General features: G+C 37.1%; 1 protein-coding gene across 1 annotated transcript in view; it reads right to left on the bottom strand.

Annotated features, from left to right (window-relative positions):
- Positions 1 to 15,166, bottom strand: part of OTOG (otogelin) — a 956,473-nt gene that overhangs the window by 37,677 nt on the left and 903,630 nt on the right. Inside the window, exons 52-53 of the mRNA XM_069221482.1 lie at positions 5,300 to 5,419; positions 581 to 626 (exon numbers count right to left, since the gene is read on the bottom strand). Of these exons, the coding sequence (XP_069077583.1) occupies positions 581 to 626; positions 5,300 to 5,419 (166 nt within the window). The remainder of the gene's footprint in view (positions 1 to 580; positions 627 to 5,299; positions 5,420 to 15,166) is intronic.

Below are 15,166 nucleotides of genomic sequence, written 5' to 3'. Positions count from 1 at the left end.
GCAAAATATGTCCCTAAATCCAGTTTTGTCTGGATTGAGTTTAAGTGTGAAATTGCAATATTATTTTCACTCTTTGGACATTTCGCACCGGATCAATTTTGATGTAAACTAGTTGTTCAGATACATTTAGGATATTAACTTTCACACATTGTGAATACTCAAAATTTTATTCATTCATGGGCATGCATTCATTTTGCACAGCATGTGCTTTGTCACTTCACTGATTTTTCCCAATGAATGTCCATTTTGAAAGGCTCATTCAGATGAATGCATGCATTGTGTTAAATGCACACACAAAGAATTAACTGAAAATTGAAGATTTTGCTATGTATGTTATTATGACTTATGATAAGTGTAAATACAGACCTTTTTCCAGTGGTACATGTTTCTTAGACTTGAAAAGTGGTTTGAGAACCGGATGAAATTAGTTGTGATAAAGAATAATGCATAAAAAAAGGTGGGTTTAGGCAAGAACTGTTGGGCTAATATGTAAACTTTGTACATGCTTGCTGTCTACTCACAGCACTCCATGGCAGCTATACATAATTGTTATAAGAATGTAACATAACTTGTTACTCACAAGTTTTACAGCAACCTTCTAGGAAAGATACAATATATCCGCCAACCTGAAAAAGTAATATGAGATTAAAATTAAAAGTGATCAAAGTGTTTATACATGTTGGTGTAGTAAAAATAGTAGCAAATATCTATTAGCAAGCAGAATTATGTCCTGAAGCACATGCAAAGATGCCGATTTTTACCAAAACATTGTTGTTTACAAGACAATGATTCATAGACCAAAATAAGCCCATCATTTTGCTGCATATGTGAGCTTATGTTTGAAAAGCAGTAGGGCAATAATCTTTTGTAATAATATAGTATGCACAAGACATAACCTCAGCATTCATGAATCTATTTTGTAGTGTAAATCATACACATTTACATAACCTAGTTTTAAAACGGCCACTAACTTTTTTTCAATTCACACAAATACACACATTTGGTCAAATGGATTTTCCATCTACATTACATGAACTTGTTTGTGTTCCAATTTGGTTGTTTTCCAACAAACTGCAACCATGACAGGAAACCATATTGTTTTGATGCAAGAGTAAACAATGCCTATGGCACTGTATTCACTCACCAGGTGCCTGTTTTGTATTTAGAAGCTACACAATAATGGTGCTCAAAAACAGAATGACTGACAAATATACTTGGTTGTATATCAGATTAAGAAGGACATTAAATCATAATTCATAACAACAGTGGAAACCCCATCACATATACAAATGAATGCATGCAAAATCATAGGAAAACAAAAAATAGGAACTAATTTCCAAGAATCACAATAATGGGAAACCCAATTTTTGTAAAATCATAATAATAGAAGTACCAGTCTAGTGAAAATAAGACGTCAAATCAAAAATGGTAAAGATTTAAACATTAATTTACTAACAAAAGACTGGAGACACTAGAGCAAATCCTGATGAGGCAGCATTGTTTCCAAATTATACTGAAAATGAGTGAGATGGGGAAATAAGACAGGGGGAAACAAGGCAGTGGGAAAAAGGCACACAGTGTGGGGGTGATTCCCTAAAGTAGCAATATGAAGTGACAGGTTGTGGGAATAGAACGGAGTCAAGTGAAAAAGGACCTAGGCAAACCTAGCATAAACACCAACAAGGAAAACACATTTTAAAGAGTTATGGCATTCAAACCTCAACACATTTGGAATTCAACTTTCATAAAAAAGCATTATATGAATTGATTACTACCAGACGGTAAATAATAAAATTGGAACATATGATATACTAGGAATAAGAAGTTAAAACAAGGTGGTGTATAAAGTAAAAGAAAACTGTTCTCAGTTGCAGAGCTGCATGTCAATGTCATATTCATTGTGCCATTTACTAAAAAAGGTATTTGTCATATTCATTGTGCCATTTACTAAAGAAGGTACTTTGTTTTGGCAAATCATTTAACAAAAAATGTAAATTTCTGTAATTCTTATTTTTTTACCAAAAATGTTTTTTCAATTGTAGGACTTAGCCCAGACAATTAACTTCATTCAGAAGAAAATTGTGCATTCAGAAATTTAAGAAAGCTTAACAAACTGCTATGAAATACTGCTTTTAATCTTCTTATGAAAATTACCTTAGAAACATATGTCTTATTTTTTTAATCATATACGTTTTCTATCTGCCCTATCTATTTTTCAATATTGGCAGTGCAGGTGGTTATTGATAGAAAAAATATTGTAAGACATAAATATTGTGTTCTAAGTATGATTTACAAAAATGTTGCTCTTATTGGGTGTAGAATTAATATCATTAACTCCAATTGGGCAATATTCTTGTGAACAATATTTATGACACTATGGGCCCGATTATGAGTTCGGCGGCCAGGAAGACCTGTCCACTGAACTTCCAAGAGGGAGGTTGCCGCCATACTGGTGACCTCCCCACCGGCCCTATTACAACGTTCCCACTGGGGTGATGGGCGGAAACCAAGGTTTCCACCCATCAGTCCAACGGGAAAAGTGGCTGCAGCATTGTCACCGGCTCATAATCGAGCCTGCGGCAGTGCTGTCGCCCGCGGGGGGCAACAGCACTCTCGTAACGCACACTGTCTGCACAGGAGGCAGTATGCATTACAAGGGTGCTGGACAGGGGCACTCCGGTGGCCCCCTGCACCTATTTTCCATCAGCCTTTTCATGGCAAAGAACCCGCCATGAAAAGGCTGACAGAGAACCAGGTTGTAATCAGAAGGACGGCGCTGACTTCAGCACTGCCCTGATAATTGCGACCTGCACCACCGTCAGCCTGTCTGAAACATTGTTCCTGGCAGAGACAGTGGTTGTTTGGGGGTCTGACTGCCAAACTCTTAATTTGGCTGTTGGACCACCAAACCGGCGACAGACATGACCGCCACCGCGAGTCTGTCGGTTTTTTGACCACCAGACTCGTAATGACGCCCTATGTTTATGACAGATGATATTTAGGCCACAAAATTCTGGTACCCTATGACACTATGGCAAGGCAAGGCAATGCATCTTAGAATTGCATATTAATTTATACTTGAAATCTGAAGTTGCACATATGTGTTCTAATTCATTAGATACATGTACTGCAAAGTAAACTTTACTATTGAAAAAATTATTAAACATTCAAACCAGTAGTATGTATAACGATTTGAAAGATTTACCGCAAAAACAGCATTAAAAAAAAAAAATTGGCCAGCTGCCATATCCTAATTACATCCTTCATGTTTTTTGACTGGTCCACTTATTACTACTGGAGAAAAACACATTTGTAGTTTAAGTGAATGCCCCAAGGAAATAGCAGAAACATTGCAAGGCAATGTTTGCAACAGATACAAACATTATGGGGGTAAGAGAAGGGCATATTAAGGGCATTCTTGTGGCCTCCTAATGCACACAGAATGTTTGCCTAGTTACAAAATCGCTGAGTCTATGTGTAAATAGTAGTGTATTGTTAATAAAGTATGAGTTGTATTTAATTTTTCAGAATTCCTAATGCCTCAGGGCCTGATTTAGATTTTGGAGGATGGGTTATTCCCTCACAATGGTGACAGATAGCCCATCTGCCAAAATATAAATCCCATACAATATATTTTGGCGGACATGCTATCCATCACCGTTGCGATGGAGTAACCTGTCTGCCAAAATCTAAATTAGGCTCTCATTATTTTATACCTTTTACAGCTATGCTTATGCAAAAAGTACTTTTGGAATTTCAACTTTATTTGTTTCAGTAGAAATAATATATGTTTTGGACATATTTATTTTTTGCCTGCTAGGGAACAGAGGTTCATGAAATATGTATAATATATAGAAAACAACTCAATATCACATGCAAGTAACATGTTTCAGCTGGGTTTAGGTGATAATATGAATAACTAATAGCTAAATAAGAAATCTAAACAACAGAGTTGATCATGGATATCCTGGACAATTGCACCATTACAACTGGACGTCAAGTGAGTACATTTAATTATCTGAAGTGCTTGAGAGTAGATACTATTATACAAGGTTGCTCCAATTACTAAGACACACAATGGGTTGTTTTTGTTGTATAATTAGCCGTAGAGCATCTGAAAATTCAATGTCATTCTTTGCTCTAAAAAAATAATAGTTTATCAAGATATTGTTTGATAGTTAATCAGCAAAAACACTTATTTTTTAAGGGATCTAGCATTAGTTAAAATAATTATCGATCTTTGTAGACTAAAGGTTAGATGAGCCCAGTAACTATTTGCGAATATTTTACAAAATAATGACTAATTCTTCACTTATTAAATGATTCTAGAAGACCTACATTCTATAATTCTGCATTCAATTAAATTATTGTGAGAAGTCCAGAAGAATGCAGTTGTATCTCTGTTACTGAAACAATGATCGTTATCACCCACTTATTTTAATCAATATCACTTGTGTGCAGCTTCTACAGATGAATGCTAAAAAACAAATTAGAGTTTATAAGATGATTTTGCTTAGGTGGCAAAAGTAGAAAAATCCTTGAATGATCCTACTTCATGAAGTATTTTTCTCAAGCAGCACAAAAATCACCTGTATAAAAGCTGTTTTTCAGGTGAAAAATTAGTAAAACCTACATGACAGGAGAGCGCTACCTAGGAAAATTCACTGGCAAAGAAAGGTTTTGTGGGAACATTGTCATGAAATAAATGACTTTTGATGGGAATGTTTCACCCCCAGGTGATGTAGTTTGAAGTATCTGAACTTCACACTTTACAAAGTGAAAATGCATACTTTGCACAACATTACCAGAGATGTTATAAATTAACATACCTAAATTGACTAGACTAAATTTATTAAGGATTACAAGCTCACATTTTTCAACATGTTTAAATGCTTAAACGTAATTGACAAAAAATGTGACCTGAAACAAAACTTGATGAACTTTCTTAATGAATAGATGACCATGCTTTTAAATATCCTGTTCCTAGGTCAGTCCTAAATACGACTTTTATTCAAACTCATCTTGCTCAATAAATTCTATTTAACACATCCTAATATACTTAACCAACTAACAGCCTTTATTATAACAATGAATGCTAAACATAAGCTTAATGGATACTTTCCTATTTAAAACTGTGAGACAATCTGTAAATTATTTTCTGACTTGTTGTTCTGTGAGTTGCATTGAGGCCTCTGTTTTCTGAGTCACATTGTTTTATGAATTGCCTGAAAAAATTACATTAAGCAAGTACAGTGTTTTGTCTATTGTAAGAAACATGTTTTTATTTTGAGACACTGACCTTAATACATTCAGTTTCATTAAAAGGAGGGCAGCTGATGGAAGATGTTACTAAAACTGGTCCTACAGCTGTACTTGTACAGTCATACCTGACACAATTAGAAATCCAAGAGTCACCAGGCTATAAAAACAAGAAAAAGAAATAATGTTAGAAATTCAAAAAACTAAAAATATTCACTTTTTGCACTCAATTGATCCATCTCTCATTTCTGTTCACTCATTCCGAAGGCTGACTCTGGCTACATTCAAGCTGGTTATATCTTATGGAAAATGTTAGAATGGACTTTTGCTACGCTGTTAGGATTCTTGAATTTCAGATGAGGAGCTATAAAATCAATTATGTCAAAATTTAAATCTACAAATGAGTAGCTTGGGCAAGTTCCATGATGCAAGACGACTTGAAAGTGTCTCACTGATGTCTGTATTTGGTAGTTAATTAAATCAAAAGATGGGCCAAGGTAATCAATGCAGCACCTTACCACACTAGTAAATCTTATATCTTTGAAATTCCCTCTATAGAAATGGTGCACAAGTCTTGAAGACCAGCCCTCCTAGTCCCCACTACCCTAGGACAAAGTCCTGGAAATTTAATATCCACATAGCGCTCAGCACTCATATAAGTTCTATAACAGGATAAAGAGTTCAACAGAGTCTGATTCCAAAATTATGAATGGCACAGATTTCTCAAATCTTTCTTCTTTGGTGAAACAAATCTTTTTATTCATTAGTGTTCATAAAACCATCTTCCTCTGTAGTTCTTAGTAGCCATAGTATCCGCCATTCATAGTAACCATGGTAGCCAACATGTTTCATACACATGGACGTCTTCATGGCTAAAACATGCAAATATAACTATAAATATACATACATACACATAACTATATATAAAAACTTTTTTACAAATATAAGACTTTCAATTCTAATTACAAAAGACACACATTATTCATATATTTACACAAAATACCACCTTCTAGCAAAACCATTCTTACATTTACATCAGTGTTTGTTATAGACAAAACATTCACAAATGGTCTACTTGTTATTGACCTCGGAGTCACAAATATTTATGTGACTCAATCACTGTGCCAAACCATTTTAAAGTTATAAACTATAGCATGTCTATTCGAGAGGCAAATTTTACATTTTATTCATCTCTTTCTATACGTCTATTCTACATATATAATTAAATGCATAGCAATTCCCAATCTCATTAAACAAACAAACATGTAGACGCTAAAGTAGAAAAGATAAAATAAGGTGAGACGAATCACGAAGACAAGTGATACTATGCCATCTTTAAGCATTCTTGTGAAGCGTCAAACAACATAAGCTTAAAGAATGCATGTGAAGAAAACAAACCATTATTTCAAGTGTCATAAATTTGGACTCAGCTACTACTCAGTATTAAAAAAGCCACATAACTCCTATGTTTGGATGCGAGGGAAGAAAAGGGAAAAGTTAAAAAAGAAATGACACATCCTAATTTAAACTGCAACAGCCCCTACCTCATGTATTAATTCTCCAATGTTTTCTGCTGTTTGACGCTTTACGAGAATGCTTAAAGATGGCGTAGTATCACTTGTCTTCGTGATTCATCTCACCTTATTTTATCTTTTCTAATTTAGCGTCTTGGGAATTGCTATTCATGTTATTATATATGCAGAATAGATGTATAGAAAGATATGAATGAAATATAAAGTTTGCCTCTCGAATAGACATGCTATAGTTTATAACTTTAAAATGGTCTGGCACAGTGAATGAGTCACATACATATATGTGACTCTGAGGTCAATAACAAGTAGACCATTTGTGAATATTTTGTCTATAACAAACACTGATGTAAATGTAAGAATGTTTTTTTGTTATAAGGTGGTATTTTGTGTAAATATATGAATAATGTGTGTCTTTTGTAAATAGGATGTAAAGTCTTATATTTGTGAAAAAGTTTTTTATATATTTTTATGTGTATGTATGTATATTTATAGTTGTATTTACATGTTTGTAGCCCTGAAGAAGTCCGTGTGGATGAAACGCGTTAGCTACCAAAGTTACTATGAATTGCGTATACCTTGGCTACTATAAACTACAGAGGAAGATGGTTTTATCAAGAATAATGAATAAAAAAAGTTGTTTCACCAAAGAAGAAAGCTTTGCGAAATCTGTGCCATCCATAATTTTGGAATCAGACTCTGTTGAACTCTTTATCCTGTTATAGAACTTATATGAGTGCTGACTCCTACCTGGATTCTGAATTTGTGTTTTATAAACTGCACAACAATAAGAATACGCCCTATCTCAGGTGAACATATAATAGGGCTTCATCTATCTCCCTTTTCTCCTAATCCATTAAAACTGAACAATCAGAAATGTTACTGAAAGCTGATGTTCACAATTCAGCAACAAGGATACAAAATATGCCACTTCTTCATCCATCAATGTTTTCAACTTGGAATTGCTGTTACACATAAAGGAATGATTCCAATGCTTGCCATACAGGCCTCACCACAACACTGTGATGCAAACAAAGATCTAGGGTTCTGCAACGAGGACGGGAGTCCAGTCTACCATTGAACCTTACTGGGGAAATTGGTACCATGACTTTCAACCATCAGAGATGACAAGAGAATAGATAATCTCTTATTACCACCAAGACATCACAGCCTGGAAAGGGGAGAGAACAAACAGCCCAGTAGAACAGAGACACACAACAGCACATCGAAGCATGGCAGAGATATGGAAGAGTTAGCTTTCATAACAAATTGACCAGAGAAGGCAGAAAATAACACTTTGTTTTATGACCAGCCAGAATTCTGGATTAGGTTTAAAAAGAAATGAGTGTCATATGAACTGGAAAACCAAGTTATGAGGCAGAGCGTTCAAATCTAAAGTGGGAATAGACAGAGGAGAAGCAAATAATGAGCTATCTAGACACCCAAGCATAGGCAGAATAGATAGACATGAGTGGAGAAATTACAACTTTGACACATACATCGGGTCTCACTGTGAGGATTCTCCAATAACAGGCTCTCATTCCTTCTCATCATACTCTCTGCTAGCTCATGCAAAGCACAATGCAACTCTATTCATATCACAAGGCTTAAACAAGGTGAAATATTTCAAAGAAAATATCCTTTCTGGATCTACGATGAACAGACCAGTGACTGCTCCCTGAACACCTTAATCAATATTATGCTATCGAAAGGAAGAGACAACAAAAAGGTATTACACAAAGAAAAGGGAGCAGAGGTGCTCTACTAAAGAACTCATCAGTTATCCTTCCCACAAAATGAATTACTATAAATTAGAAAGAGGCAACACAAAATTCCATAGGAAATGAAAAGCAAGTAACATGAAAAGCTAAGGCAAATACCGGGTGAAGAAAGCATAAAAGACAAATGAAAGGGATGATGAACAGAGTAAAAAGGGGATTGCAGAAGGTTGATCTCTGTCACAGAGTAGAAAAACAAGGCACTGGAGTCCAGAAGAAAAACAGGGGAGGGAAGAATATAATGCTGGATTAAAAAGAAGCACTGACATCACTAGGAATTGAGGCACCTGTGGCTTTGGAAGCTGGATATCTAGCTTCATTGGGGATTGGGCTAATAGAGACACTAGACACTGGAGCACAACAGAAACCCGGCAAGAGGAGAGCAATGCACAAAGTGCAGACATAGGCTGTAGCTGGACGTTTCAGGAAATGCACAGATTAATGACAGGATGGAACACATAAAGCATAGAGAAGCAGTAGGAACACTGAATGCTGGAATCAAATAAAATAGAGCCAGGGAGAAATAGCTTAAACATCAAGATCAAACACTAGAAGAAAACATCAGGTAGCACATCTTTGCCAGCATGAAATGGTTGAAAATCAAGAGGTTTAAGAAATAGGCAAATGGAAGATTAAGGAACATTTACATCCAGTAGACTAAGAGCAACATTCAACAGAGAAAACCATAGGCAAAAACAGGCTAGGAGTCTGCACCTGATAAGCACAGATGTTAGTAATTCTGATTTCCCCCCTTTGGAATCTTGCAAAGTGATCATGCAGAAGGCATTTTGGATTTCTGGTGATTGTAATTCTCTAGGGACTGTCTGATCATAAAAGGTGAGCCACAAACACAGCGCGACAGAGGGGACCACACAAAGATGGAACGTGTTTGATCTAGAAATGTAAGGGAAAGGTCTTTGAGCCAGAAAACAGTACAGCTACAGATTACGAAGAAGAAAGATGACAGTAAGAACAAAACCACATGTCAACATATTTGCTTACATGCTCCACATGTACATATAGGTATGTTCAAGAGTAGACAAGAACCTCTTCACTCAAATAATGGTAGAAACCATAATATTAAATAATAAATAGATGCAATAATATAGATACGACACATACTTTTTTGGAAGTTCACTCACAAACATAAGAAATTATTTATTACAGTCAGATTAGTAAACTATGGTCATGCACTTCTTCGGATTCAGCATAATACACCATACATATCATTTGAGCTTGAATATCATTAAAAAGATGTCAGAAATGCCTTTGGGCATGTTTACTATTTTGATAGTCAGCAGTCATACATTGTCAGTGATTTATGCTAGTTGTGTAGGATGACTCAGAACCTTTGCTGCAGTAGTAAACCATTGCCACTCCATCAAAGAATCTTGCACGCCAGGAAATGAACTTCAACCACTTGTTGGCATCCCACAGCAGGAAAAGTTCTAAGTGACAGCCACTGCCTCTCATATTATTTCTTAATGTCCTGTCGTATACCTCACTGTCACCACACCAGAGCTGCACCTTGCTACTCATATCAATTTCGCCCCACCTGAGCTATCACTTGCCACACCATGACACTCCCTGCCCACATATGCAAATTGTCTTCTGCTGACTTGCAGCACCTCTACCCCTCCCAATTAACTATACTGTAATCTGCCCCATCACTCCCAGCATGTTTGGTCATGCACAGTGGAGGTTTGCCACAGGATCTGCACCCAGCTAACTGTGTGGCCAATTCCCTCTAGCAGCTGATTGGCAGTAGGGTCTGGTCTCCTGTGCCCAACTCATCTTGTGGATAACCCCTGCAGTGCATGTCCGAACTTGATGAATACCATGAGCAGTGGGGGCTGGCTACAGGGCGTACCTTAAAGCCAGGCCATGTAAAAAACCTCCCATGCAGGCACACCAGCTATCTATACCTTTGGTTGAGTGCTGTGAGTATTTGCTGCAGGGCCAGGACTTGCACTTAAACTACCATGCAACCAGCCTCCACTATCCAGCCTTCGAATGGGTTTGCTGATGGGCATGGCCTGCAGTCTGGTCCCTGCTTCCAACATGCCATGCAGCTGCAGGGCTTGTGCTGCATAGTTGCAGATTTAAACACTGTTTGGGTATCTGCAGTCTTGAAAAGTATTTGCAGATCCCAGCACCCATGAGAGAGTCTGTAGCACTTAGGTGAGCCCTGTGGTCTCTATACAAGGTATTCAGTCAGCAGACTATGCAACTACATATTTTTTTTGCATCTTAGGGCACTTGTTTTTTTTAGCCTCCTCACACTAGCCTAGGTTTCAAGGAATAGTCTGTCGGCTCCTTGGGCCCCAATTGTTTTCATGATGCATAGTTGTCATTATGACCGCCACAGAAATTTTTATTTAATGGCCACCTAATCAGAGCACTCAGGTCCACTTGTGCAGGAACACACATATTTGTTATTCAGTCTCCTGAAATTCAGTGAAATATTGCAAATTAGAGAAGACTGGCTTTGGTGGCTGGTCCCCACAAATCCACAGGAGGTCAGAGAGAGACAGTTCTAGATCAAGGCTGGGAGAGGAAGCAGATTGGCGACATGTTCCAGTTAAATGAGTTTGAACTCATGCAACCACTATATAGGTTTTGACTCTAGGACCTTATGTGATTAAAGGATAATGTTGGAAAGGATATTTTGAAATGATGTAAGGTGCTTGGCATCTTCTTGTGTGCTGTATGGCTCCAATCTCGCTTAATTGATCACTATTTTGCTCACCACATGTTTATTGTTTTATTCCCTACTCGGTTTGTATGTCCCCCATTCCCTTATTGTGGTTATTTTTGTCTGCTGCTCACAGAATATGTGGGACTTATTCATTACATTTCTTCATCTGGCCTTCTAGCATCTTATCCTCAGGGTTCTTCTGCATCCCCTGGTGTTTCCCAGTTCCTATGGGACGCATTTTGTATTCCCCCAGTCCCTTATTGAGGTTATTGTTTATTACTTTTGTTTCCTGCTCACAGAATATGTGGGACTAATTTATTACATCCCATCTAGTCTGCTAGCATCTTATTCTCAGGGTTCTTTCCCATCCCCTGATGTTTCTCAGATTCTATGGGACTCGTTAATGTAATTCCATTCTAAGCACTCAATGAGTCAGCTTAGACCTCTGCTTATATGTTTATGCTTCCATGGTATTACCTACATGTGTTAATCTCTGTGTGCGATCCATTGTCATAGGTCTTCTCCAGGCCCCAATGCCACTCTCCAGCCCTATTTGCTAAGTGTTGAGGGGTCTCCTGTGATGCACCCCACTAGGGATTTGTACTTCATCCTAATCAACTTACACCTAGACCACTTTTTCCTAATTTCAGACCTCATTTCTGAGGTAGTTAGGTATTCTGCCTCTTTTGGTGTCCTTTCAATGGAGATTCATGGATTACTATATGAATTCAGTCCCCCCTACAGCCGATCGGGAAAGGGAGCATTCCTCACACCCTCCCCCATTAGACAACAAGAAAAAAGTCTCCTTCACCCAGTGAAATGTTTTTTTCTTTAATGTTTTGGAAGAGAAAATGTTTGCAGTCTGTCTGCAAATTAACCATCAAGATATATACTTGATGAAGCTTCAAAGCCTGCTTGACATTTTTAATGTGATGCCAATATCTCAAGGACTACTGACCAAATTTGCACAAAGCCACAAAAGAGTCCTCTTCTGAGTAAAGTCCTAATTTGATGACAAGTTTGAAGTATGAAGCATGGAGCAAAATGTCCTTAGGGGAAAACCAACACTTCTGACACCACTTTCAACTTTTCATCATCTTGATCATTTTGCAGAAAGGATGACATATCAAAACAAAACCACTCTTGCTAACTGTTTGCAAGATTCTATGCAGACTTTTCAAACTGCTTTTCAAAGGAAAGGGAGACCTAACAACAAGTAAAGAGTTGCTATAATATGTATAATCCTATAATATATATATATATATATGTATATATATATATATGCATGTAATGATATGTGCATATACAGTGATACATGGATACACATTGCATATACATAATCTAAATATATATTATGAAAAGCTGCCCTAATGAGCTCAAGTATGTAATATATAGAGGCAAAGTATGTGGAGGCTGTATCAGTCTTATAAAGGTGTCACTGCAAGAACAGGATGTCATTGTGAAATGGACATCTGTTACAGCTTTGCAGATGCTGAGACAACATCAAAGACAAAGGACATAAGGTGAGAGAAAGGGGGCAATGCCATTGAAAAGGAGAAACCTTTGAATGTATTATTTTCAGGATTGGTTTTGATGAAGGCTGATGAAAACGCGCCCCAAACAGATCTGTCTCAGAATCTTTTTTTCTTGAAATTTGGTTTTGAGAAGCAGGGTTCTAGAGCTCACTATCCCCAGATATAGTGAGCTTATTGTTCAAGTAATGTGAAGGTCAATTGCAAAGAGCAATTTAAAAAAACTACCAGGATTGGGAGTGAGCAGGACAGGTTCGATGTGCTCAGACCTTCTGGTCCTTGAAACTAAAAACATGCTATCACAGAACATCCTTATGGGGGCAAGATGAAGTTTGGATATATCCACCAATAGAGAGATGCTGCGGTTGATTCTGGGAAGTACTGGGGATTGTGCCACAGATTGGAAGTCAGCATAAGGAAAATAGTTTTGCTCCCCTAAGGATTTAACTCTGAAATTGTCAGCATCGTGGCAGCAATAACATTCACATTTTTATCAAGTAAATTTTGGCAGACTTGGCTTATTCATAGGTTGTCCTGTTTTAGGGTTAAGCTTTTAGGGAACTGATAAAATCCTACTGAAATTAAAACTGGCCTCATCTGTGTAAGCATATAAACACTGATAAACACTTACACAACCACATCTAAAACCCCATTCAAAGTAAGGGCACTCAGAGAAAATGAGTCAATTGTATTTTACTTCAAAGGGGCCATCAAAATGTAACTTTGTTATACAAGGCAGCAATAAGAAAGACTGGCCTGATATTATTCTGCTTGAGTTTTGTTGTTTAGGGATGTCACTAAAACATTGTTGTTGCTTCGTTTTTCCCTCCAGATTAGTGTGCTTGGATTAAAGGTGCAAGGTTTAGAAACATGACATAGAATGGGTAAAACCCTTTAATACATCACCACCCTATTCTAACATACCGGAATTGATAGCAGGCCACTTGTCAAACCCCTCCATCTTCAAACGTTCAGTGCAAGGTGTAGTGACAGGTACCTGGGGAAAAAGTGCTATCACCATGTACATGAGGTAGTGGTGAAAACATGACACAAGAATTTCCACATACCAACAAAATTCATAGCTGAAAGTTGTTTCATTGCTATATGTCTCAGCATATGCTAATCCTGTTTTTTTACTAATACTTTACTGCTGGGGTTTTCAAGGCCATATTACAATGTTACCAGAAAATGTACAAGTTCCAGAATGCAATGTGATGTCGGTTAAAAGGTCAGGACTGACTTAACTGAGACATTTACCATGGGCACACTTGGTTGCACAGAACAGCGGCACCACCTTAATGTGGTAAGGCAAATAGTGCAGAAAAACAGTGTCAAGCATGCTTAAGGTGTCAAGTTTCAAGTGCCTTAGAATGCAGGCCCATGAATTAAACTGGTGTAATTTTTTAAGATTTCACAAGGTACTATACTGTTGGCAGGTTTGACCACAGTTATAGTATCTTAAGTTTCGGTAAGGATTAGATAAAGGACTTCTAACTGTGTCCATGGATTTGTTAATAAAATTTTTTGAATATAGCACTCTTAATTTTGCAAGTCCATTAATAGCCCTGTAAACCAGACAGAGTCCTGACAGAGTGAGAAGTAATGAGTTGGGAGGGATGGTAATAAGATGCAGGTATGAGAGAGAGTGCATTAAACATACTTTCTATGGTTAAAACAATCTAACATAACTCCATTGGGGAGACACTACATACACAACATTACTTCTTTAAAAATTAAATATGAGTTTTAAAACAATTACTGAAAAAAACATATTATGTAAACACTGCTAAAACTTGTGTTTTAGTCAGTTGAATAAACACTGATAAGAACTAATTTGAACAAACACTGAAAACAGGACAGCCTACTCATTTGCAATGGATAGCTTGCAGTTAAGCATGCTGAGGGTGTTAAGCCAATTTTGATCTTAAGATATACACAATGTTTTGCTTCTTTTCTCAATGTATCTCAGTTATATTCAGGTATATATTTAAGATACAGATTTTACTAAGTACATATTCCTATTTGTGCAAAGACAGCATGAATTACAAAGCTCAGGATGTTATTACTGTGACAAAAATAGATTTTGTTTTGAGTTTTAACAGGAATCCTGCGTAGTGCTTGCAGGGAATGCCTCTGATGCACCTCATTGCAAGAAGCAGCAAAGCCCAAGTAACAGTGTCTAAATAGCTGCCGGCTCTCGCAGAATAATAAGAAAAATATGTAAAAAATAAGCACTAAAGTTCAGGGCACTAGAGCGGACTATTTTTTTGACAGAGGTGAACTTTGTGCAGAAGTGGAATTTTGTCACTCACAGTAGTGAGAGTCACAGGCTCACGCAGCCTTATCCATGACCCAATACAGTATCCTGTG

Source organism: Pleurodeles waltl, chromosome 3_1 (genome assembly GCF_031143425.1).
Source record: "Pleurodeles waltl isolate 20211129_DDA chromosome 3_1, aPleWal1.hap1.20221129, whole genome shotgun sequence".
Classification (NCBI taxonomy): domain Eukaryota; kingdom Metazoa; phylum Chordata; class Amphibia; order Caudata; family Salamandridae; genus Pleurodeles; species Pleurodeles waltl.
Note: the sequence above shows the minus strand (reverse complement) of the source record. Positions and strands in the feature narration are given on the sequence as shown.